The following is a 26,823-nucleotide window of genomic DNA, read 5'->3' on the forward strand; positions in this document are numbered from 1 at the left end:
TTAACATATCTGATGGTTCTGGTGTACATATCACAGTTCATACTGTTTCAAATAATCTCATTTTTGGGTGTTTAAGTAAACCTATTTTTGTAGGTTAATAAGGTTAATAGTGGCTTATTATGCTGGGACATCCCTTCATTTTTTAATAAGAAACATTTTTAACAACTACATAGATAAACCGGTGTAAATATTGCATTTTAACATTAGCCAAGCAGGCCTGACAAAAAAAGAGTGAGATTTGGTTCACATCTAAATTTTTTACACTTTATAAAAAAAACAATGAAGTTCATAAGGTAAAACATAAAATCTGTTTTTGTACTGTTTTCAATTTAATACAAATCAAACTGAATTTACTAATCACTGCTTTCTGTTTTAGCAATTCCAAACTTTTTAGCTGTGTTACACGTATATGATAAAACCATTTACATATGAATTAAAACCACTGTCTTTCAGAGCACAGGCTGGAGACTGAAACACCAGAAACCCCTCACTTCTTGGTGACTCTAACCCCACCAGTAACCTCTCTGGGTGTAAAACACCGGTCAGACACAAAGACTGTGGTTTGTGAGTCTGAAGAGTGCATAACCAGGCATGAGCGTCGTTCTCCTGCTGGTTCCAGCAGGCCGGGCAGTGCCAGGCCAGCACGAACGGGGTCCCAGTCAGCACCTGGACCCTCAGAGACCACCCCAGCTCCCAGAAATACTGCCCACTCCAGACCCAGGACTTCGGGGAGTCACTCCAGAGCTTCTTCAGCAGCCTGTTCAAAAGCATCTCACGCTGTATCCACTGAGAGCTCCACAGAAACCCACTCCAAACCTGTAGCCAGAAGGAGCTGTTCAGCTGCAGCTGTCCAGCAACCTAGCAGCTTGGGTTTCCCAGAGAAGCCATACAGGACCAAGAGAGAGAAGGAGAGAAGGACTGATAAAGAGAAGGAGAAAGACACAGGGACTGAGAGAGAAGGAGAAAAAGTTGTGGAAAGAGATAAAAACAAAGGCACAAGACCTGAAACAGAGAAAGGGAGACGGAAAGAGAGTGAGAAAGAAAAACAAATCGAAAAAGAAAGGGATCATAAGAGAAAAAGTCTCTTCCGAAAGAATCAGGCAGCAAGGACAATACAGACAGCATGGAAGAGGTATGTTGTATTTACAAATTTTATTTATTAACCATTTCTAAAGGTTTAAAGGAATAGAGAAAAAATCCAATTTAATTAATTGTTTAATTTAATTTAATTAAATTCATTTCCACACACCCAAAGTAAGTCATATTCTTCACAATAGACTTTATTATTATTTTGTGTTTGCCACCAATTTGCATTGTACAAACAGTATTTAATTAATCTCAAATAGTTATTTATGTGGTTTATGACACTGTATAAAATTGTTTTCAAAAGACATGTCCTGTCAAACTACATGTTTAGTTGATTTTCTAAGTGAAAATAAGTTAACTCATCCTCTTCGGGGAACAGTGCACAATTTCTAGTTATTTGCCAGGTTTAACATATAAAAAAAAAAAAAAAAAAAACATAAAATTTAAAAAATGTGTGATGATTTAGGAATGCAGTTAGCACCATGCATCTACAATAACATACGAAGTCCAGTGCAAAAGAAGCAAACACTGTGAAAATGAAAATTTTTATGAAATATTCCTTCAATGGAAGTTAGACAGTAGGATCTGACCTTACTGAAGAAACCTTACTTAAAGATAGAACTAAGACAGTACAGCTTAGACAAAGTATGAGTGTGGTCATGTGCCTGGTGCTGTGGATATACTCATAATATGAGTGCCCATATGTTTCCCACATGTGCCCTCTCTAACCATGGTCTGGCACCCTGCCCACCCACACAACAACACTTTGGAGGGGGTTTTATCCAAGGAGAGTCTGTCTGTGTGTATGTGTATATTTGGAGTATGGTTAAGAGCAGCTACAAGTTTAAGCTGTTAAGCTAACCTGTGCTTACTGGTGTCTTATCCAAAAGACTTCCTTAAAATACCCCTTGACCACACCAGAAACAAATATATGTCCCCACACTAACATTATTGATTAGAACAAACAGTTAATCACCAAATACATGTTAAACCATAAATCGAACAACAGCAGTGTTACGGAGAACATCGTGGAGCTGATTATGCCAGTGGTAGCTAAGCAGGGTTAAAAAGATTCCTTTTGTCACTCCAACACCAGCCACTCACTCAATTTAACTTGCTCAGATTTGAGTCTTTATCTTCTAAATTTGCAGAGGTTGAACCTGAAGGTCTGAGAACTGACACTCCATGCTATTTTCAGTTATTTTACTTACTTTAAAAGAACAGTATACAGGGATGTATTAGTTGATTATCATATACTTCTACAATATTTGTTTGGTGATGTAAGAAAATTAGTAACATTATCTATCCACTATGTCCACAAAACAGCAGTCTGTTCAGGGTATTCAGTATTTCTTCTGCTTACCCCCATTCACTCAGTTGAGCCTCTCTGTCATACCCCATTACACCAGGGGTATAATGGACCAGGGGGAGGATCTCTGGTTGTAGTGTGTGAAACTGTTTCATTCACTAAGCCAATATCTTTGGTGCAAGTGTAGCTTAGCTAATGGTTCCATACAGGTCTTTACCCTCCAAACTTGCATCAGTTGAGTTCAGTTGAGAAGAACTGATGTCCAGTCTTCTCAAACAAGTCATTAGCATTAGTGCAGGTAGCACATTTAGGTCTGTAACTTTAGGTATATACAATCACTAAGCACTTTATAAGGAACACTATATTAATACTGGGGAGGTTTCTTCGTTTGCTCTCAAAACAGCCAGAATTCTTTGTGGCATCAGTTCCACAAGATGTTGGAAACATTCCTTTGAGATTCTTGTCTATGTTACCCCATGCAACTCCTGCAGATTTTTCAGGTGCACTTTCATGCTACAAATCTCCTGTTTTACCACATCCTAAAAGTATTCTGTTGGATTCAGATCTGGAGAGTGGGAAGACCACTGAAGAACACTGAACTCTGTCATGTTCATGGAACCAGTTTGAGATAACTATTGCTTTGTGACATGGTGCATAATCAAGCTGGAAGTAGCCATTAGAAGATGGGTAAAATGTTACCATAGCATGAAGATGCACATGGTCAGCAACAATACTCATATAGACTGTGGTTTTCAAGCAATGACTGATTGGTATTAACAGCCCCAAACTGTGCCAAGAAAACATTCCCCACACCATTACACCACCTCCATCAGCCTGGACTGTTGACACAAGGCAGAATTTTTGCTGCTGGTGCCAAATTCTAACCCTGCCACCTGTGTGCCAGGGTACATTTTTTCCTGTCTTCAACTATCTAGTTTTGGTGAGCCAGTGCTCACTGCAAGATGGGAAAGAGTTGACCACTGTGTGAAAAACAGTGTGAGCAAATAGTGCAACATTTCAAGAATGTTTCTAAACATAAAATAGCAAAGAATGTTCATCATCTACAATACATAATATCATTTAAAAGATTTAGACAATCTGGAGAAAACTCTGTATGAGGCTGATTGGCTAGCCAAGATCTTTGGGCCCTCAGTATTACCACTGCATTAAAAACAGACTGATGATTCTGTAGTGTAAATCACTTGCTCAGGAACACTTCTGAACACCAGTGTCTGTGAACACAGTTCACCACTGCATCCTTAATGCAAGTTAAAACTCTACTACACAAAGAAGAAATCATATATAAACACCACCCAGAAATGCAGGTGAAATCACACACTTCACTTTCTAAACTACAGCAGATGGTCTCCTCAGTTTCCAAACGCTCAGAGAGTGTTGTTAAAAGAAGGTTTGATGCAACCCAGTGGTAAATAAGCCCCTGTCCCAACTTTTTTGGAATGTGTTGATGTCATCAAATTCTAAATGTGCATATATTTAAAAAAAAAAAAAAAAACAGCAAAATTTCTCAGTTTTAGCATCTGATATCTTGTTTTTGTACAATTGTTTTAAATAAATATAGGGTTTAAATGATTTACACATCATTGTATTTTGTTTTTATTTACATTTTGCACAGCATCCCAACTTTTTTGGAAATGGGGTTATACTTTAGTCTAAGACTAGGCTTAATTCAGATAGAATATGTTGAAACAAGAGCGCACAGCCCAGATTCAATCCATTGTGTTACTTTTCAGAATGACTACATTTGTATTTGTTGATGCGCTTGTGTGGGCAAAGTTTTCTTAAATTTGTCCCCCTATTCTTTTTTCAGGTCCTGTGTTCGGAGACGCCTGAGGGAAGTAATATGTGGAGGTGTAAAAAGGGCAGAGCCTGCAGAGGTCATTGCCATTCTGATTCAGATTTTATGGGACCAACCAGTCGGTATTGATCTCACTGACCAGAAAACCATTTCTGCAGCGCAGTCAACGTCTATCAAGGCTGCGGGGAAGAAAAGCTCAGTGCTACAAAATATCTACGGTGAGTCTCTGCATGTGGTCACTATTACAGTATGTATGCTGAATCAAGATGTGAATCCTTATATCAGAACATATATGATTGAGTATTTATTTGTTTAGAGATAATATCAGTGGATGCGTTCTTTGATAGAAACAATACTAGCAAAGAAGGAGCACTTGTTCTTCTTATAAAAAAGAATGTTCAATAATTGATCATACACTGAAAGTATTCTTGTCTCTCACCTCAGAATTTAAAGAGCTTTACATACTTTCTATAAGCACATAAGTATTTCATGCAAAATCCTCTTTTTAACTCCTAATTTAATAGCCAATTCCTTGCTGTGGGATCATTTCAGAATAATTTAGTCATTGGTCTTTTGGGCACTTTGTACCTGGACAAAATTAACTTGCAGTGAATCAGTGGTCACATGATGCTGATGACTTCGTTATGAGAATGATGACCTTAGTGAAAAGGGGACTAAAAGAATTTTTTTTTTTAAATATTCAGTTCAGTTCTTACTCTATATAGAAGTTATTTAAGCTGCAACCAGTATTGTTTGCCAAAACATTTTTGGTCTATTTTCCTATGCCACAGGCAAATTCTTCTCCAGTTCTTGAGAAATTACTGCAAGTAATCTATACTGTTAAAATCATTTTTAAAAATGTGGATGTTTATGTGACAAATATTGCAAATATTACCAGAATACAGGCAAGCGATAATGACAAGGAATTTAACATAGTGTTGTCAAACACTGCGCCACCCACAGTCAGCCAATGCTGTGTTTTTTAAATTATCGTCTGACCTGTCCCTGAGGCTATCTGACCTTTTTTCTATATTACATATTGTCCTAGGGTGACCCTTTTTCTTTCCTGTTGTCCATGAGTGACTTGCGTTCAAGCTGTTTTTTTATGATCTATGCCATTTCAAAAGGTTTCGTTTAGGGCACCTGAATAAAGAAGTTGAACAGAAAACGGTAGTCTTTAGCATGGAAATATGTACATTGTAGGGGTGGGAATCTCTTGGCACCTCACGATTCGAATAGATTACGATTCAGAGGGCCGCAATGCGATTAGAAAATGATTATTATCAATGCATCTTTTTTTCTCACTGTGTGACGACTTGGTACTTTTAAAGCAAAGAGCATAAATTCATTATATAAAATTCATTATTTCTTCCAATGTATTTTATTAATAAATCAAATGGAAGTTATGTGGTAAGTAAACTATTAGGCTCTCATTCACTGCGCATGTTTGGAGCTCATTAGACGCTGCTGCCACTCATCTGCGATAAAATCCTCTGATAATGGATGTCCACACAGCACTTTACAGCTGTCCTGTCCATTTTCTTAAGCGATTGTTCTGGATTTGGTCATGTTGTAGAGAGTCAGGGGTCACTGTGTAAAATATCTGCGAGACGGAACTGTTTCTCAACAAAACTGCAGGTCACTTAGCAACACAGTCTCTCCTGGCTAGTAGCTATGAAAAGGCAAAGAGAGATTTAGCTAAGACAAACATTTGGAGACTTATTCACATTTATAAGCAGTGCAGTTGGTTTCCTGGAACATTAAGTCTGCAACTAGAGACTGTCAAACACTAAAAAGTTGTGAAGTGGAAGTCGCTTCTCTTTCCACCTTAATTTTCCGTTCCAACTCATTTACATTCGGTGCCTCAGTCAAAATTTAAGGTGGAACGGAAAATTAAGGTGGAATAGCCGAACGATGAGAGACATTTTACAATTAGCTGCATAATTTTTTAGCCTGTACAAGGACATTGTCACATAATCAGCCATACTGGACATTAAATGTTGTGGCTCCTAAGGTAGTTTGATTTTTGTTGAAAGGACAAAATGTCTCTTCTGAATATTTGGACTGTGACTCCTGATCTAACCTGGCTTTAATGCACAGTGTGCCGGTCGGATTTCTCGCTCATGCAGTTGTGTTTTTTGTTATGTGCTGCCACACACTGTCCGGCCGCTGCTCTTGCACCCACTTCCAAGCCTTTTGCATTCTTTTAACATTACATAATAAATTAAAATCTAGCAAATCGATTTTTGACATTTGTGAATCAATTTAGAATGGTTCATGTCTGCATCGTGATGCATTTAAGAATCGATTTTTCCCACACCCCTAATATTGCATACATACTCAACAACCATCTATAATAACAGACTATTATTTCATATTAGTTATCAGGTTATCAAGCTCTGCTAATGCTTAAAATAATGTAGAGGAATGGATGGAATGTGGGAACCTGGGGGAAAATGCCCCCTTCAAAACAAATGTCCATTTACTGTAATGCTAAAGCATACCTGCGCATGAGTTTAGCAGTACAAGGTGATGTTACATAAACCTACACAGATAAGAGAAATAAACTTGAACAGCAGTCAATTTTCTTTAGATAGCACTAAAAAGAACATCTTTAAAAATGGCATCTTGCCACACATTGAGGCAAGATGGACCCCCAACCTAATGAAACAAGCCACCTTGGTGAATCTTGCGTTCATTTTCATGAATGTTTAATTTATATGTCAAAATCTTTGTAGCCTCTCATAATAATAGTAATAACAGTTTAAACAAAGCAGTAGCATTTGCCTTTGAACTGGTAAGTACAAATGAGTATTAGACAGGTCATTCTTCTGAACTACAAAATGTGTAGAAACTCATCTTCAGCAATATAGCTGAAATATTGCATAATTCTAGCTAATGATTGCTACAGCTAGTGCTAACATGCTACACTAATGCTAGCTTGTCAGTATCTTTATAATGAAGAGTAAATGATATATGGACATAATAAGTTAAAGAAGGCCTTTTTACCTGGGTCTAGGGGGTCTTCTAACCCTAAAGGTCTAAATTTGCACTTTCACTGCAAAAGGCCATATCATGCAGTTCTATATGGAAAACATTTGAGTGGAAAAAAACAGCAAGATAACACCCCAAAGCACACATACTAATCAATCAAAGAAGCTGCTGGTGTTCTAAAAACAATGGACCTCAGCATCATAGTAAGTGTGAATTACTTGGATTGTGAGAAGCACAAAATGTAATCCACTTCTAAGGCTAAACTTTGGTGACGTGGAAAACTATACCCGCAAACTTCTTTGGAAAAACTGTAAGCAGGCCTCGTGAAAATGATGGAAGCTATATTATAATCTAAACAATTAGATTTTTTTTCTGAAAAAAAAGAGAACTTGAACTTTAAAATTAATAAATGAAAGTGTGGTGTCTGACTTTCTCCTGTATAATTGCTCATAAGTCAGGACACTACTCATTTTGAGAAGAGTAGGAGTATGATGCTTAATAAAAAAAATCTCTGCCCTGTGTACTGTGCTAAAGAGCATGTTTATGTTTGAATTCTGAGACCAATCTTTAGACGCTCCATAAATACAGTCCAGGTGTTGCATTTTGATGCAGCATTCCACCATCTTATAATCTCACACACTTTCATATCAGTAGATAAGGTGGAGTTTCGACTCAGTTAATGCAGCTGACCTTCACAGACATGAACAGGTGATGATGGCTGAGCAAGGTAGAGACACACACACACACACACACACACACTCTCTTCTCTGCCCCTCTTCCCTGACAGTCGCTCTGCTTGAAAAGTTCATCGCTGTCAGATGGAATGTCGAGCTGTCTTCCTATGCACACACACCTTCCCAGTCTTTCACAACTCTAATGCTCAGTCAAATTGGAAGCACACACATACACAAACACAAATCTTCTTAAGTGTTTGCCTAATGCCTCACAAGTGTGTCACATGTAAGTACATTTGCGTAAGAACTTACTTTTGACCCCATATCTGGACTTTATCCTATACAGGTGGAGCCCAGGCCAAAAGGGGACGCTCTCTCAGAACTGTGTCTGCTCTTAATACACACAGCCAGAGTCAACTACAGCTGGACCTATCACTTAAGACCAACAAACAACGTGAGTGGAAATTTACATAAGTACACAAATACACAACAATATAACAATAAAACAATCTCTGTTTTCAAGCAACTGTGGCAATGAGTTTTCTGCCTAAAATAGTCTTTGCCATGTCCACCTACAAGCTTTGTCTCCCCCAGTTACATAATACTACCAAGCTTGGAGGGTAAAGGCTAACACATGCTTTCTCTGAGAATTGTGTGTCACCACCACATCTTTTCAAACAGGACATCATTGGATGTGATGTCACCTACCAGACACTCATGTTGGCTAGCTAGCATCAGTGATCAGTGATGTGGGAGAAAGAAGGTTCTCTTGGCTACAGATGGCTGTGGGATCCAATTCGTGATCTCTCAATGATAGGCCAGTGTTGGGCGCTCACTACCAATCAGATTCCACTCTAACCTATAGTGACGTGTTCAGTGGATGGGTGTTATTTAATACAAGATTAACATTACGTGACTCTTATTGGTCCCACAGTGGGGAAACTTCACCTTCACATTTTACCCATCCGTGCAGTAAAACAGCACATACAAACTACTGAACATATACACTAGGGGGCAGTGAGCACACTTGCCTGGAGCGGAACCCTATCCACAGAACCCAGGGAGCAGTTGGGGGATAGGTGCTCAAGGGCACTTCAGTCATATGCTGTCGGCTCAGAGGATCAAACCGGCAACCTGGTCACAAGGCCGTTTAAGAATGCCTGTGTAGTTTGGAATACATGCATTATCCATTGGCTTTCATTATAAGTATATAAGTATAATGTGTTTTTTGTTCTTTTACCAAGTATAAGGATGTCTTTGTCCATAGTAATCATCTTTATGCTATAGATTTTGGTTGCAAAATGGTGAAATATACCTTTAAGCCAAATGACTAATCTAAACTGAGCCATATATGGAAATATTTTACAGAAAAAGATTACAGATATGTATAAGTTCAGTTATCATTCTTTCAGTACAGTGTATTAAGTCACCTAAAAACACATACACCTAAAACACAATGAATCAGTAAATCAACCACATGATCAGGTACAGATCATGTCTTACAGCCAACATGTTTTTAGCCAGGGAAATATAGCAAGCAAAAGTGCATTCATTTTAAAGGAATTCACCATGATGAGGGGTTTTACGTTGCTAACCCAAAAAGCAATTAAATTTTGTTTGCAAAACATTGTTTAGAGGAAAACTTTGGTCAACTTCATTACATCTTCGACCAATGTTGCCTTTGCTCTGACCTCTGAAGGGGTGGGACTTTGTATAGCAGCACTGAAGAACCAGAATAAAGGAAATGCCAATTTTAGCCGTGTGCAAGTGCCACCGTTTTAACATATTTTCCCTACTGGCTTAAGGCACTTTTGAAAGAGGGACATTACAATATGCAGTCAGTTGGGAAGCTGTATTAGTAGGCAAAACTATTTTACTGTTGTGCCTTTATTATTGATGGTAGGTCATCCAACTTACAAACTATGAGGTTAGCTGCTTGGCTAAGTGATGCCGTACTGGTCACATTGAGTCATAAACATCTTATAAATCACTAATAAGCAGTCATAACACAAATGAAAAAGGGCAGCAGTGACCTGTTATGTGTGATGAATATGAATATCTGATGAAGCTGACAGGTTATTGCTATTATTGATGGAGAAGACAAGGTAATAGAAGTTACCAGCAAGATCTGAGGTTTAACAGTATATATGAATTTGGGCTCACTATTTGCCAAACAACAGGTCACTGTTGCCCATTTTTGTGTTATAAATCACTACTAAGTAGTTATAAGATGTTTATGACAGAATTAATGACCTTTCATAAACTCCATGTAAACAATTCACAAACCCTTCATAAGAGTGGTATTATTTTAAAGTGGTACTGGATATCCTGCATAGCCAAAACTGTTAAAATACCAAAATGTCATTGCGGCTGATAATGAGGCTCCTTATTTTCTCACTATCTATATTATTATTTTTAAACAGCTTCAATTTATGTGAATATGTTATGACTTACAGGCTTTCTGTGTATGTTTGTTCTCCCCTCAGTGAGCGGTATGGAGTGTGTGCACTTGCTGGACTCTTTGAGTCAAGCCAAACAGTTTTCCTATCACTTACGGCCTCAGAGTGCCAGCAGCAAGAGCAGTCACAACAGAACCAAGGAATGAAAGACCCTCCCCCATCATACACACATCACACAGTGTACCAATAACTGGACAACATACACTAAATATATACACAAAACGATTGAGCAACACATTACCACATTCCCCTACCACAAACTGAAACCAACAACTGACATACATGCAAACACTAAACCCACAAAATAATCCTGAAAATCATACATACCTGCTTATTTATTTATCTGGGACAGGAAACAGGGTCTTGGGTCGGACGTTAAAGGACAGACCTCAGTGTTACATGTTACCTAAACCCTTCACAAATTGCAAAAGCAAACATTTGAACAAGAATTATGATGCACTTTTATTTAAAACTGTAATGAAAAACAGCCTTCAGTACTCCATATTTCCAGCTACTGTCATAACATGTATCAACTGTTAATCATTAATATACAATTTTGGCCTTTGCAATATTGATATCATAGAAGGCTACGATATGCAAATAAGCCATCTAACCAGTCAGTGTTTTTTTTTTAAAACTGTGTTGTGAACATCCTGACTAAACACAATGTCAGTTCCACAATTCCACAAGGTATCCAACAAATCATTTCACTAATAATGCAGGCCAGTCTTTAGGCATGTCACAGTATTGATTCACTACTGCATTTGTAATATAAAGTACTGTGCAAAAGTCAGAACCCAGCTTTCATTTCATTAATTTCAAAACAGCAGAGTTATTCATTTTTCAAGAGACATTTCTGATAATATAAGCCATAATGAATGGGAAGGTCATAGAAAAGTAATTGGGGGAAAAAACTGGAATTTCCTTAACTCAAAAAGTGCTACAGTCACCACCAAATAAACAGTACTTGAAGCATTCATCTTTGAGAAAATCAAGCTCCACTCTTGCTTCTGATCTGAGAAAATCCACAGGAGTTTCTGTCCATCCTTCCACTATGCAAAGACAACTGAACACTATGGGTTTGAAAGAATGTGTAGTTGTCAAGAGAAAAGGAAACGGATAAAAGAGCAAAATTTGCAAATCAAAAACAAAGAAGCTGCTGGTGTTCTCAGAACAACTGGACTGAACAGTCCACACCTCAATGTCACTGAATCTGTTTGGGTTTGGAAATATATCCCTAAATATGTATTTGGAAAACTGAAAACAAGTCTCACAAAACAAATGGAGGCTATAATAAAGGCAAAAGGTAGACACACTAAACACTGGTTTATAGAAGTATGTATGTAAAATTGTTGAAGCTTCTGTTTAATTTTCTGTGAAATGTTTTCATTTTTTGTTCCTGACAATGAAAAATGAATAACTTGTACATAGAAATTAAATAAGTGAAGGGGGGTCTCTGATTTCTGCACAATAAAATATTGCAAGGTGCATCACAATCATAATATGGAGCAATGAACAAGTGAGCTACGCCATTTTTAAATTGCATGTGCAAACAAGCATATGCTGATCACATTTTCAGTGTTACTCTTAACCAACTATGACTAAGATGGAACATGGCCAGCATCCAGATTTCTATGCCAAACCTCTGTTGCCACTGACGACCACATAGGTTAAAGGTTAAGCCCACAAACACAGCATATGCATGAGATAACCTTTCGTTCTGTCATCGTCAGGTTATACACCTGTCATAGAGGTGACATACTCCTGATATAACAAGACCACCTGCATGGGTGCACTCACTACACACCAAGACACTACAACACGAACACACAATTGAAAACAGGCAGAATATAATAACCACCCATGGAAATCACCCCAGTTTCTTGCTCTACAATAGAGGCTTTGCAAAACCTTTCTTTTTAATTTAATATTGGAAATTGAATGCAGCCTTGCTTGTATCTTGGCTCCATGTTCACTGAGAACAAAAAATGGCTCATATGTTTTATTTATATCTTTAAAAGTGTTTACACATATTGTTCACAATTTTATTCTGTGCCCTTATTTATTCTACATATGCTTCTTTTTTAGTTTATCATCTTTTTATTATTCGCGGACAGGTACTGCATTTTAGAAGTTTTTTGTAATGTTGGTCTTTCATATGTGCCATAATGGCGAATGATATACAAGGATAAGTACGGACTTTTAAAGGAATACTCCAGCGGGATTCAATCTAACCTCCATATGTATCTGTATTATACTGTCAGTTACCACAGACAATAATTTTTACATGTTTTCCTGTACATAGTAAAGGGATTGAAGACCCGTTTACTCAAAACATGGCAGAAGTCAATCACTTATATTAAAAAAAAACTGACATGACAAAGAGTCCAAATAGAGTAAAGGACATTCAAAAAACCATATGGTTGCCAGGAGTGGAATTGACTTGAGGATACTTAATAATATAATAAAAATAAATACATCTAAAATGTGACCCAACATTTACAATAGAATGCTTCAGCTTCACTTGGACATTGACGTAAAATTGTAAATGTGTTTTTATATTATTGTCTATGGTTATCAAACATTGGAGCATTTCTTTAAGAGCTTTTTATCATGTTGGTTTTCCCAATATTGCCTTTAAAAGAATACTCCAACAGAATTCAACAGGATCGCAATATGTTGCTTCTCACATGGTCACAGACAATAATTTTGACGTTTCTCTGTACATAATAAATGTACTGTAATACTGACTCAAAAAGGTGCTAAAGCATTTTGCTTTTTGCACTGTTATTAAAAAAAACTGACACAAAATGGCCTAAAGACCCAAACAGGATACAAGATATTCTGGAGAAACACTAACTGGCCGAATTTGATGGCTTGATAGCACATAATAAAAATAATAATCATAATCATAAAAATAAAATAAACTTGAAATGCACATATAATGGAAGACTTTTTATATGGAAAAAGAGAACTCAGAACTGCTAATGGAATGGATCACTCTAGGGCAGCTGTACGTGAGCCTCACACCCAATGCCCAATGTCCGCTAGAGGGTTATAAAGCCCCCCTGCAGTGGGCTCTGGAGCAGTGGAACAGCATTCTCTAAAGTGATAAAGCAACATTCATTGCCTTTGGGATGAGTTGGAGTGATCCAGATCCTGCATCCTCCAGTATCAATATTTGACCTCATGAATGCTGTTGTGGTTGAATGCAAACAAATCCTCACAGCAACATACCAACATTTAGAACAAAGCCTTGCAAGAAGATTAGAGGCCATTACTGCAGCAAAGGGAGACAGGCAGGTGTTTGAAAACTTTTGGACATACGGTGTGTATATAAATGTGTTTCAAGACACACGTTTGCTGTTCTAAGTACAGGTAAATTATCTGTGGCAATTAAGCATTTCTTTAAGAGCTTAATATCAGGTTTTCCAGATGTGTGTTATAAGGGTGCCTAATACCCATGGACATGTACAATCTTTTATGTTTTTTTCTATTCATTTTTGACATACATGCCATAGTGAAACAGTGAAAGATACCTCATACTGGATGTAAAGGAAAGGAACCATTGTTGGTGCTTGAGCTGGAAACTTCAACAAAGCAGCCACCATGGATGATATGAAAGGCTCAGTCACTCACAACACTCACAACCAGACCAAGCACACACAGCTTCATCAACCTCATAGCAGTTTTGAGGTTTACATCTGGTCATGAACATTTCTAGTCAGTCTGCAACAACCTCTTTGAAGCAACCAATTTGTCATTGTATACTCTGAGGATCATTAAAAGGACTGGTCGTCGAGCGGTTGCTAAGCAATCATTAGCACATCGCTTGTGTATTACTATTTTAACCTGTATAAGTAAACACATTTTTTTGCTAATAAAGAAAACAAGAAAGAAATCAGGAACACTGTGTTGAAGTAATTATCACAACAGGTTTATTTTTTTCCCCCATATTAAAAAAATTTGAAAATCAAAAGAATAGACTAAAGAGACTGAGAGGAAAAACACTGAATCCCAGTACTGCTTAGTAGATGTCCCTGGTGGCCATGTTGGCTCGGTGAGTGGACATGGTCACACTGTAGCAGTAGAGCAGGTCAGTCAGCCACTGCTCCCGACTCTCACCCCCAGAGAAGCGCTGTGGAAAACATACAACACAATTTCAGACACTGACTGAATCCAGCTCAGTTACTACAATTTTTGTGCAGTTTTTCTATATATTTAAATTTGTTGTTTAAAGATTCAGATTCCTTTATTGATCCCAGAGGGAAATTGCAGTTGTTACAGTACAGCCATTTACGTAAAAGAATAAACACTTTAATAATTTAAAACAAGATAAAGATAAATTTGCAAAATATACACGAGATTTAAGTACTTATGAATATAGTAAAGTGGCGGTGAATGTGATAGTAAATATGAAACATCTACTATAAAGCAGTTAAATTATTTAAATTGGTGTCCCACGGAGTTATTGCACACACATTGTTTTTATTACCCCTATGAACAGTAAAGTGGGATACTTTGGTGCAGTTAGCTCTTATTACGGTTGATTTAGACTTCTGTCAACATATTTGAAAAAGATAAAGAGATGCAGAGAAGGGATTTAAAAGTAATCACAGCAAACAAAACACACAGCACCTTAAATTTCATCTACATATTTTGTGAGTCTATGGTGCAGTGCGTGATGCAAATGCGAATTGGTTGAGCAGGGAATTGGTGTTGGGGTTGTACCCAAGATGCAAAACCATATGATAAAAACATTCATAAAAACCTTATATTGCTATATCTTTTTGGAATTCACAATGTCCCAAAAATAACACTGATTGTTAAAGGGACAACTATGATAATTATTTTGTTTCAAAAATAATATGACCAAAATGCAAGATAAATATTTTAGTAAGCATGTATTTGTATGGCTCATAATAATAAAAGCAAACAAAAATGTTTAGAATTTAAGACTACGTCTTTCAATGAGCTTTAGAATGGCAGTAATTTGCATTTCTGCGTGTGAGAGAAGGAATCTTCTAACATGCCTCAACTGCAGATTCCAGGATTCTCTACAACCAAGTAGCGGTGCAAATCGTAAGCTATACGGATTGAGGTATTTGTTTTGCCTGTTCAGAAACAGCTGTTTAAATTCTTACTACTTTTAATAAACTGAATAACTCTCTGCTCTGTAGCTCAGTACTGATGAGGGGGTAAGGATCCATTTTAGTCACAATGAAGGTTCGTCCCATCCAGGATTTTTCTGGAATTTGGTTACCTATTCAGAGAAAAAGGTCCTGAAACAAAATATCCCAAATATAAGTACATTTTTATGAAGTTTGAACTGTATTTTTATTCAGTCAAACCATTTATATACATAGAACAGGACTGATTAGTTCAGATTACCCTCAACAGTCGCTGTTAGTGACCTGTTTAGGCACTACCTTAGACTGCATCATGAGCACAGCTACCCATTTACCAAATTCAGTAAAAAAAATTGAGCCACTGATGAAATGTCCAGGAGTTTTACAGGGTAGCAACCACTCCAAAATGGATTGAAACTAACAAGAAGGTGTCCTCTTTTATCATGACAATGAATATTTGGCTTCTTCTATCCATTCTCTCTTTACTACAGTGCAGCACTACATTTTCCAGGGAAGGAAACAAACTGCTGTTTATAGGTTTCTTCATTTGTTTTTGGTTTGATTAAATGTGACATTGCCCCCTATTTGGTTGTTCTTTGGTAGCTAGGTATAGCTAGAACTTCTAGAATGATGTAGCCAGGTAAGCCCCAGGGATTCTATTCAGATAGCACTAAGAAAAAAATTAATAAAATAACTTTAGTGTATTAAAACGACAAATGTGTTATTTCTTCTGTGTACATACCACACAAATTAATTTTTACTCAGGTGAAAGATGTTCACAGATATTGTACCAGAAGAACAAAAGAACAAAAAACAAATTTGGTTCCTCCTTGTTTTAAAAGTAGCAGCAACTTTGTTCAACCGGTTGCAAGGAAGTCTTACTGCTGAAGGGACGCCAGTGCACATTCACTCTCCTCTTTGCTAAGCCAGTTAGCCTAGCAACATATGCTAAATATTAAATGCAGCATCATCAGACTCCCATAGCTGACAGCAACCCTGATGGCAGATTTCCACAATAAAGCATAAGTGATGCCTTATAACTAACTGGGGTTGTCAGAAGGGTGGCCATGCTTCATTACTTTATTCCTTCCACTCTTCGACTTTGCCTCTGGCTGAGTCTCCCTGATCACACAATGCTACCAGGGTGAAAGCTATTCCTCAGAACCACATCTTTCTAATTGCTACTAATGGAACATCATTGCAGCATCAACACACTTGGAGGAGAATGCTAAATATCAATTCTATCACATCAGCTAACAGATGCCCACATTGGCTTGGCATCTTGCTGAGTGATGACGGAGACTCAAGATCTCTTGAAGAACGCTTCCTATTGTACATTTACATTTATGGCATTTGGCAGACGTTCTTATCCACAGCAACTTACAATTTGATCATTTTACATGGGTAGGCAAAGGTCGTGTTAGGAGTCTTGCCCAAGGACTTTTATTGATATATAGTGTAGGGTGCTTGCCCAGGCAGGGGACAGAACCCCAGTCTGCAGAGCAGAAGGCAAAGGTGTTAACTACTACACTATACCAACCGCTACATTTACATGTCAAAGTTACGTCCAAGCACACTGGATCTGCAGAGCACATCTGTAAACATGCAGAAGTATAAGTCAGCCTTTAAGCGTGCAGCTGTACTACCGTCAGGTCCTGTATGATGGTCTGCAGCAGGGCGCTGTTGGCAGCCATGTGGTTGCGGAGCTGCGTGTGCTGCAGGAGCAGCGAGAGGATCTGAGCCAGCAGGGGGAGCTCCGACTCGGACAGCTCACACACACGCAGGGACTGCAGCACCAACCGCAACAGCCGAGGCACTGTGCTCAGCGCAGCGAAACATGCTTCCCAAACTGCATCTCTGTGGAGAAAAAAATTTAATGGCCTTTTTGTTCAACATCTTGCAGCGCTTTGCCACAGCTATCATGCAGGTAATAATGCACTCAGTCAGGATGGCCAGAATCAAATATATGCAACTGTCCCTTTATTAAAAATGTATTCAATTGGCTAAGATGTTAAGACGTTTTGTTTTTGCTTCTTCAGTTTGTCACTGGAGGTACACGGCTAATATAACAAGATGCTAACTGATGGGGTATAAAGCAGACCTGGGTGATATCTAAAAACCATTAGAACCATATGTTTAACTATATCACCCCTTTCAACACCCCCAAAATGGTCCTCTGCAACTTTGACCTTTCTCCTGTATTTTTAGTTGTTTAGTTTAAGTTGACTTGTCATCTTTGTGCACAAGAAAGAAGTGGATCTGTTGGTTTTTATTTATAAATCACTGTTAAAGAAGCTTCCCTATATTTCATCTTTACTTACATTTAGAACACATTAAATATATATTAGATATATGAGTGGCTGGTGTTAAGTGTACCACTCATCTACAGAATCTGGTAAGAGAGCATTCATGTAACACTTATGGAAATTATTCTCATGGAACAACTTTCAGCTGAGCACTTAAATAAAACAAATACTTTTAAACAATTTGGTTAATCAGAGTTGTAGATGTAATACTATGTATTTTATGCCTGTGTTATTTTTTTGCTTGTTCTAATTGTCTAGTTGATTTGTATATTTGTTATTATTACTGTTTACTACATTATGGTAAGGTATTTTTAATATATGTTGTACAGTGCCCCACGGTAATTGAGACCCCAGTGGTCTCAGTGAGCTAACCTGCCATTGTATAAATAAAAGTGATAATGGAAGACATATATGCACTGGCTAAACATTGACTGTCTTACTGAAATTCTTTAATAAAACAAAATCACACATTACATTATATTTCATTTTTAATATTTAATAATGTTACTGCAGAAGTGCATTCATGAGCTGCTTCTGGTACAGCTTGCAGGCAACTAACCATCAGGACACTGTAGATGAAATACTGCAATTTTTTTATGACCGTAAAAATAACAAGCAGCCAAGTCAGCATAGAATTTACATAGAATTTTAAGGGTAGTAAACACTGTATATATTATTTAATATATACACAGTGTTTACCTTTGTCTGATTCTATTTCCCAGCTGTAGACAGGGATTAGAAGGACTTTCTCTACTTTTAAAGTTCCAGAGCTAAAGCTAACTTCACTGCTCTATGGTAATATCCAGTCACTTTAGCATGGTTGTTTTACTGCAGTAAATGTTATTGAATCAAGCTAAGGTTTCAAAAACATCACCATTTCTTTATCAAATTTGATTTCTCACTGAATTATCTGTTCCATGCAGTCATATGCAAAGGTGTGGGTGCACAACCTCTATAGAGAACAAACTTTGCACATTTTAATTACTATGTATTTGCTGAATTTTATATACTGGGAGAAAAAATAAAACAAAATGCAAATATGTTATGCCATATTTTATATTGTATATATTTATTTATATACTTATTATTTATTTATTTTATATATATTTATATTTAAAATTTTCCAGTATGTTAAACTTGCACCCCCCCCAATTTTATTTTTTTTAAATATACTTTTTTTTTTTTACTTTTTTGCAACTTGACAACAGTTTTCGCATTGTATTGACATTTCTTGATGAATGGACAATTAGAAAGAAATAACTTGGAAAGAAATCTTTAATTACAATTTGAGATGCTGTAATGTGCTGTAATTTTTTTAGTCAACAGCAGAATTTAAATTTGTTTCCCATAGAGGATATTATTTATGTGTACTTAGAAAATCAACAAATCATGTAATTTAACCAGAAGTGTTAAAAACTTTACAACTGTACATAATACAGTTTACAACTTTACAACTGTATATAATACATACATCTGTATATAAAAACCTGATTGCAATACAGAAAATGTATAATTTGGTGCATGGGTCTTGAACTTTCATGCAAGTTAATTATTACATGAAAGGTCAGTGATTATGTGCAAGAATGGACATGGGTGTGAACGAACCTCTTACGGGCACTTTGCTCAAGCTGTAGCAGCAGACTGAGCATGCTCAGGCAGCAGTCGGACAGGAAGTGGAGGAGTGTGTCGCTGGGCAGGAAGTTGAGGTCCAGCAGGCGCGGAACACACCTTAGAACTGCAGCACACACACAGTCTGGCACCACCACTAGCCCACACTGTAGTTGAGCACACAGATAGTTAAAAAAGTCAAAACAGACACTGTGTAGAACATTTTTATCCTTTGATGTCATTATCAACCAGTCATTAACAGTGTCACTCACAAGGTTCTTGGCGATGGCATTTTGTAGTATTTCAAAGCACTGAGTCCGTGAGCCCAAAGTTTCCAAGCAGTGACACACCTCCTGTAGAAAGACATAATTAGCATTAATCATGAACTGTAAACTAGGACAAATACAGTAAAGATAAAAACATAAGCCATGCTATAAATGAATAAATTGGGCAGTGAACGTGGCATTTAATATGTTTTAATGTTAGTAATTCCTTCTGCCAAATTATAGTTCCTTAACAAGCAGTTTGTTGCTATGCCAGAGTAACAAACTCCGCTCACTCGCTGCACAGCCAGCAGTTCGTTCTCCAGCTCCTTACAGTAAATTCCCAAACTGTCATCACTACTGAGCAAACTTTTCAGGCGACAGCTGTTACAGAAGAATGGTGTAGTCTCATCTTCAGAGTCTGACCAAATCGGTGGTCAAATGTAGTCGTTAAAGCATCCATTTTCTGTTTGTGCACAAAGTAAGAAGTAAAAACGTTCAAATGACTTGAGCGTCTCCTACAGCTGTCAAAGCCATTTCTTAGCAATGGCGTCTCAGCAGAATGATAGTATTTTTGGAAAATAAAAAACAAAAAAACATGATGTTATAGCAAAATAGCTTGCGTGGATGGAACTAAATGTTGTACAAATAAAAATAAACATTAATGGTTTAATTGATTTTAAATACTTTTTAGTAACAATTTAAGGGACCAAATTCTCATTACTGTAACACAATAAATCCTAAAGATGAATCTTTTTCCTTCGTTTCTTTTCATAATCTGTATACTGGTATTGTATATGTATAGTATTGTGCAATAACGCTTTAAAGCATTATTTTTACTGTTCAAACACTTTGACGCTGAATAATGGTGGAGATACACACACACACACAAACACACACACACACACACACACACACACACATTTTCTAAGCCGATTCTCCCTGGCGGGGTGCTGGAGCCTATCCCAGCGGTCATTATGGGGGGACATACAGTGGTATATAAATGTTGAATAGCTCTCTTGGTTAACTAACATGTTTGTTGACTTTCTAACTGAAAATAAGTTAACACATCCTCCTCCAGGGGACAAGCATAAATTACATTTTTGCACATTATAATTGCAAAATTTCAACGTATTTGCTTAGTTTAACATATTTTGCATAACAGACCACAATTTATGTTTTATCTTTTTCCCAGTAAGTTAAAAAGTAGCAAATAAACATTTGCAGTTGTTCAAATTGTGATATTGATACAAAAATTGATAAACAGTTCAGCCCTACTATAGCACTACTCAAAACAATCTGATGGAAACAGATGTACTGAATGTAGACACAACTAGCACAGCACAGAAACCTCTGACAAAAGAAAAGCCTTCAGAGAACAAAAGGCTACCTACGCAACATCTCACAGTGACGGGCTTAAAGGGTTACCTAGTCATTGATACCCGTTTGTGATAATGGAAGCTGACGCTGGACAGATTAGCAATCGCCCGTCGCTCTCTCAACTGATATTTTATGAGCACAAACAATAAATAAGTGTGTGTGTGTGTGTGTGTGTGTGTGTGTACGTGTGAAATCAAATAGTGCTAATAGCATTAGAGAGGATTGGATTAAACAGATGAAGGCAGATGCGAATGTCATTCAGAGCGGGTTATTATCAGACATTAATCAAACTAACCATGTTAACACACATTACACACACTTTAGATTAGATACGTCTGATTGGCAATAAAAGGAGTGGACGCCCAGCAGACAGACAGACCGACAGAAACACATACACACACACACACACACACACGTGCATACACATACACCTGCTATTTAAAAACCTAATTAGATCCTAATTACCCAGCTTAAAACCTGAAAAACAGCGTAAAACAATGATTTATTTAAGTGTTCATTTACCCGATTAGACTTAGGGTGTCATCTCAAAATGTGTGAAAATTAAAAAATAAAAGAGATAACACACATAAGCGTAGGTATTTAGGTACGACAAAAGGAAACATCAAAGTTTAACACGTGAAAGAAAATATTCCAAATTTTCAGCACTATATTTATATATATATATATATATATATATATATATATATATATATATATATATATATATATATATACATATATATATATATATATTTTTTTTCTTCTAATTTTACGTGAAAAATAAAACAGAAAACAAAACAGAAAATCTGTTAAGTTCAGATACTAAGATTTAAATCAGCACATTATTTGAGAGCTGTTTTTAATTATTATGTTTGACTTCGATGAGAAACAGTGCACATAAAAAGAAAAAAGATCTTTTACATTTTTTAATGTAATGTAAAAATTGTACGTGCAGGCCTGAACCTGTTGAGATAGAATGTGAATTGAATTTATTACATAATTAAATAGAGTTAACTAATGCAATATGTAATCAGCAATATGTAATCATTTAAACCGCATATTTTTAAACTGTGAACAAGACAGAATCCAAAAAGCAGGAAGATGTGGTTATGTAAAGTGATATCTAATCACTTAAAGTAATCGAGTTGATTTGCATTAAGTTGTAGATTGCATTAACTAATTGCATCAAGATGCTATAGTTCCTCTTAGCATTAGTCATAGCCTGTTAGCTAACAGTGATATTATGAAATAAATGCAAGTGAAAGAAGGGATTTATAGAGGTGTTTCATGCTTTTTTAGATTTAATTTTTTTTTTTTTTTTTTTTTTTTTTTACAAAAATTTGGAAGCATACTCGTTTTAGGAAAAATGATATTATTGACATGCTAAACATATCCTCATTGATTAAACCAGAAGTCACAATGTTCACTAATCACTGATTTGATGAACAATTAAGCTCTATCAATTATGATTATTTATCTTAGCTCGCTGAAACAAGCAGAGAATTTTTCTCTTTCAACTTTCAATCAATACCACAGTGTTTGTAAGCAGAAGAGGAGATGATTTGATTTCAATTTGATGGAGTTACTGTTGTGTGCAGACTTGTTTGACAGAAAGAAATGGGGAAAAAAAGAAGAGACGTGCACAACTTAATCCGCTAAAAGAGAATGTAAATGTATTAATTCATTCATTAATCAATTATTTACTTGTTACACACACTGTAAAAAAGTATCAAAAGCACTTTAAAATTACTGCTTAATACCCACTTATTGTTTTGTTTACAGGTTACATGGATGTAAATAAACCATACATATACTGTATTTAATGCTGCTGCTGTTAATTTGCAGAAATAAATTGTATATTCACAAAAATAAATGATCACGTTTATTTCACATTTGCTTTTATCTTATTGGTTGTTGCTGTTATTACGGTAAAACACCTAGTTGAAACTGCTGAATTACAGTAAAAAGCTGTATTGTTAAGAAATTAAATGACTGAAATTTTAAAATTTTACACCTTTTACAGGCTTTTTTCTCAATTCATTAATTAAATTGATATGTTATTACATTTAAACAGTATAGCAAGACAAAAGTAATACCTTTAGGCTTCCAAAGGTTAAACAAATTGAAACATTTTGTAAAATGTACATTCAAAATCCATAATGCTTAGGTAACTAAGTAATTTAATATGCAACTAAAGACTTGTAAGGCTCAAACTAAATAAATAAACAAGATCGGAACTGGCCAAGATCAGAAGCAGTCAAATCACAGAACTGGTAATCAGAATCAGCCAATTTATTATTTTGATTTTGATTCATCTGTGTTGCAATTTTTAAATGTAAATAATGTGAATCGTGGAGGTGAACTTGGGTTTGAATAATCATGCTAAATAACCAGTCACCTTTTATTTTTGATTTAGCACTTCATTTTGTTTACAAATTTAGAATAACATTTTGTCCCATTCCAAAAAAAGTTGGAAATGTAGCTAATAAATAGTACTAATGTTGTGTTTTAGGTTGTGTTTAAGGGTCAAATAAAAAACTAAATATTTTACTGTTTTTATTTTCAATCAGATGACTAAAGATACACACATTGTAATGTGTTATTTCATCTCCATGAAGTAAAGCTGTGGCTTCCTGAAAAGTTTAGCAAAAGTTTTTCAAAAGAGGTGCCATGAGGCCATTTCTCAGAAACCAATAAAAAAAATAAAAACTCTAAATTAGTCTGCACTTGATATTGAAAGTGTGTGTGTGTGTGGCTGTGTGTAGAATCGCACGCTTTTCCTCATTAAGGCCCATTATTCTCCATCAGTCTCACCTGTTGGCATTAACTCCCCTCCCCCCCCCCCCGTCACCCCTCATTACCATATCCGCGCTGATTCTAGCCATGTGTGCACACTGATTGACTCGGACATAGAAATGAAAGTCTAGGTGTAATTGTACAGAAGAATTACCAAGCTGTGTGCATATATATATGTGTGTGTGTGAGTGAGTGAGAGAGAGAGTTAGGGAGAGAGAAAGGGGGGGTTGAGACAGAGTCCCTAGCCTGAGGGCATGGTTTTGTTGGGTTTTAATTTCCGTGTAAAATGTCAGGCAGTGATGGTGTCCGCTGGCTGGCATTAGCATTTCGCTTTAGCCGCCGGCGCTCTGATAACCAGCCCTTATTGAAATATGGAGCCACCTACACCGGTGTGCCGCGATAAACCTTCCCCCCACCTTGCAAAAACTAGCCCTCTCCAGAAGGAACTGAACTAAAACACTTGCATGCGTATGGAATACAAACGCAAGGTGGTCATAGAATGGCAATAATCACATGGTGTGTGTGTGGGGCGGGGTGGGGGGGGAGGGTGGGGGAGTCATGGGTGGGTCATGGGTGGTTAAGGTAATTAACAGAAGTGAGAGGTCAACAAGCATGAGAGCTTTTTAAGGATATGGTTGAGAATATGACAGACAGAAATGAAGACTTGATTTGCTAACTACTGAAAAACTACTGACAGAAGGAAAGAGGAAGTCTCCATCACCATCAGCCTAATGGTTTAGAAACACAATGTTTTTTTTTTGTTTGGAACGATCAATTAATGCATTAAAAATGTGTTTTGTTGATTTTCTAAAGGAAAATAAAACATCCCCTGTGGGAAACAAATTTAAATAAGGCATTTATTTCTGCTAATTTGAGTACACTAGTTACAATTTTTTTGTTTAACACATTGGGGCGGGGGGGGCATCAAACAAACTGTGCTATAACTTTTGCACAGGGTACATGCTATGCTTTATTTTTCCCAATGTATATCCAAATATATCCAAACTAAACAGTAATTGTGTATAAAAAAAATTGCAGAAGTGTTCTCTGTTGAGAATGTATGTTTATTTTCACTGAGATAATCAACATGTAATTTGGCCTGGGGCACCCATACTTCTGCAACGAGACCTTCTCAAAAAAATCATCAAACTAGATGGCTGTATTTAGCGTTTTCTAATTACAGTCAAATTGCAGACTGAAAATCCTCCACAACAGGGAGCTTTTAGCACTCAAGTTGATTTTGTGTGCATCACTGAAAAGGAGGAAACCCACACCAGCACCACCTTAAGATGCTTGTATGCCAAAAAAGGCCAACAGGCTCTTTCAATAATATTCAGTGTCAAGCATTGATTGTATATGTATATCTCTTTTATGTATACCTCTGTTAGCTCAGCATAACATCATAAATTCCATAAATGCAGCAGAAATCGACAAGAGTTGTGGCTTCTTATAACACAAAGGTTTCAGCACACTGCTACATAATAACGTGACTGGTTGTGCCACGTTCATAATTACATGCTTATTTTGGAAGCCTACTTCCCAGCTGTTTTCCAAAGAAGACCTGGAAAGCTTTCCACTAGATTTTGAACTTGGCTGCAGACTTGGCAGTACATTTCTTTATTGACCTCAATTTGGGTACAGGGGCACAGTCATGTTGATACGTAAACTGCTTTCCCAAACTCATGCCCAATGTTATTGTTTGCTAAAATGTCCTTCACTGGAACTGGGACCCAGCCCAAATCCTGGAGAACAGTGCAAGCCATTATCCCACCTCAAGCAAACTTTACACGGTTGGCGCTAAGCATTCGTGTAGCCAGTTTGTCTGGAATGCACCAGTCCAGAATCACACATTAGACTGCCATGGTGATTCAACACTGCTGTGAATGTGTTTCTACAGCAGGTGTGCGGTATACCACTCAAGCTGACACTTTGTTTGGATGCATAATAGCTTGTGTGTGGCTGCTTGGCCGTGGAAACCTAACACATGAAGCTCAGTTCTTGTGCTGATGATCCCAAAAGCAGTTTGGAAAGTTGCAACCAAAAACACATGCGCTATGTACTTCAGGATTCCCATTCGGTGTGCTTTTGTGGCTACCATTTTGAGGCTGAGCTGTTGTGCTCCTAGATGACAAACTCAACAATAACAGCACTTACAGTTGACCTGTGTAGCATTAGCAGAAATCTGACCGACTGACTTGAATTTGGCATCCTATGTCCTCCAGCACCATGTTGGAATTTAAAGTCAGTGAGCTCCTCTGTGTATCTGGTCTATAGAGATTGCACCTGTTAGCACTCCACTAACTAAAATGTTTTTCAGAGACTCCTTTTTTGGAATTGGAATAATAACTGGTAGATTAATTGGAATAATAACTGGTAGATTATTTGATTTCTTCTACAATTGAAAGCCCTAATTATTTTCACTTTCCCTTCTTGCCGAATGACACAGTGTAGTCTTAATGGCAACAGGGATGGGCTGGCCATCAATGGGTGATCCGGTCTATCTGGTAGCTGTGTTTAATAAGCAAGATGACTAACCAGGGGTGACTGACTAAAATATCAATCTTATTCTATATTCAGAGTGTGTACACTATATTTAATATTTTGTTAAATGAAGATAGTTTGTAAAGTTTACTGACTTGTATTAAATCATAATGGTAGAACAAAGAATAAACTTGAATGACTGCCCCTCAACTGAACAGAAAGAGAGAGTGTGTGTGTCAAAGAGAGAGATAGAGAGAGCGAGCGAGCGAGAGAGAGAACACAATGCTCACCTCAACTACGTCCCAGTGATGTGTGAACTGCTCGAGTGGGGTGGTGAACACACTGAGGGGTGAGAGGGCCGAGGAGGCCAGTAGGCCTTGTTCATCTGCCTGCTGGAGCAGTCTCAGACTTTCAGAGGAGAAACCTGAGAGCGAGAAAGAGAGAGAGAGAGAGAGAGAGAGAGAGAGAGAGAGAGAGAGAGAGAGAGAGAGAGAGAGAGAGAGAGAGAGAGAGAGAGAGCGA

At 37.1% G+C, this 26,823-nt stretch overlaps 2 protein-coding genes across 4 annotated transcripts in view; one reads left to right on the forward strand and one right to left on the reverse strand.

Moving 5' to 3' along the window:
• Positions 1 to 12,756, forward strand: part of invs (inversin) — a 55,551-nt gene extending 42,795 nt beyond the window's left edge. Inside the window, exons 15-18 of the mRNA XM_017704021.2 lie at positions 454 to 1,132; positions 4,224 to 4,429; positions 8,226 to 8,333; positions 10,366 to 12,756. Of these exons, the coding sequence (XP_017559510.2) occupies positions 454 to 1,132; positions 4,224 to 4,429; positions 8,226 to 8,333; positions 10,366 to 10,484 (1,112 nt within the window). The 3' untranslated portion in view covers positions 10,485 to 12,756. The remainder of the gene's footprint in view (positions 1 to 453; positions 1,133 to 4,223; positions 4,430 to 8,225; positions 8,334 to 10,365) is intronic.
• Positions 12,757 to 14,253: 1,497 nt separating this feature from the next.
• The window catches only part of tex10 (testis expressed 10), a 58,458-nt gene continuing 45,888 nt past the window's right edge, over positions 14,254 to 26,823 (reverse strand). For all 3 annotated transcript variants that reach the window (XM_017704023.2, XM_037533844.1, XM_017704024.2), the window contains exons 12-16: positions 26,592 to 26,725; positions 19,654 to 19,734; positions 19,379 to 19,548; positions 17,114 to 17,324; positions 14,254 to 14,476 (exon numbers count right to left, since the gene is read on the reverse strand). In XM_017704023.2, the coding sequence (XP_017559512.1) occupies positions 14,366 to 14,476; positions 17,114 to 17,324; positions 19,379 to 19,548; positions 19,654 to 19,734; positions 26,592 to 26,725 (707 nt within the window). In that variant the 3' untranslated portion in view covers positions 14,254 to 14,365. The remainder of the gene's footprint in view (positions 14,477 to 17,113; positions 17,325 to 19,378; positions 19,549 to 19,653; positions 19,735 to 26,591; positions 26,726 to 26,823) is intronic.

Source organism: Pygocentrus nattereri, chromosome 24 (assembly GCF_015220715.1).
Source record: "Pygocentrus nattereri isolate fPygNat1 chromosome 24, fPygNat1.pri, whole genome shotgun sequence".
NCBI classification, from domain to species: Eukaryota; Metazoa; Chordata; class Actinopteri; order Characiformes; family Serrasalmidae; genus Pygocentrus; species Pygocentrus nattereri.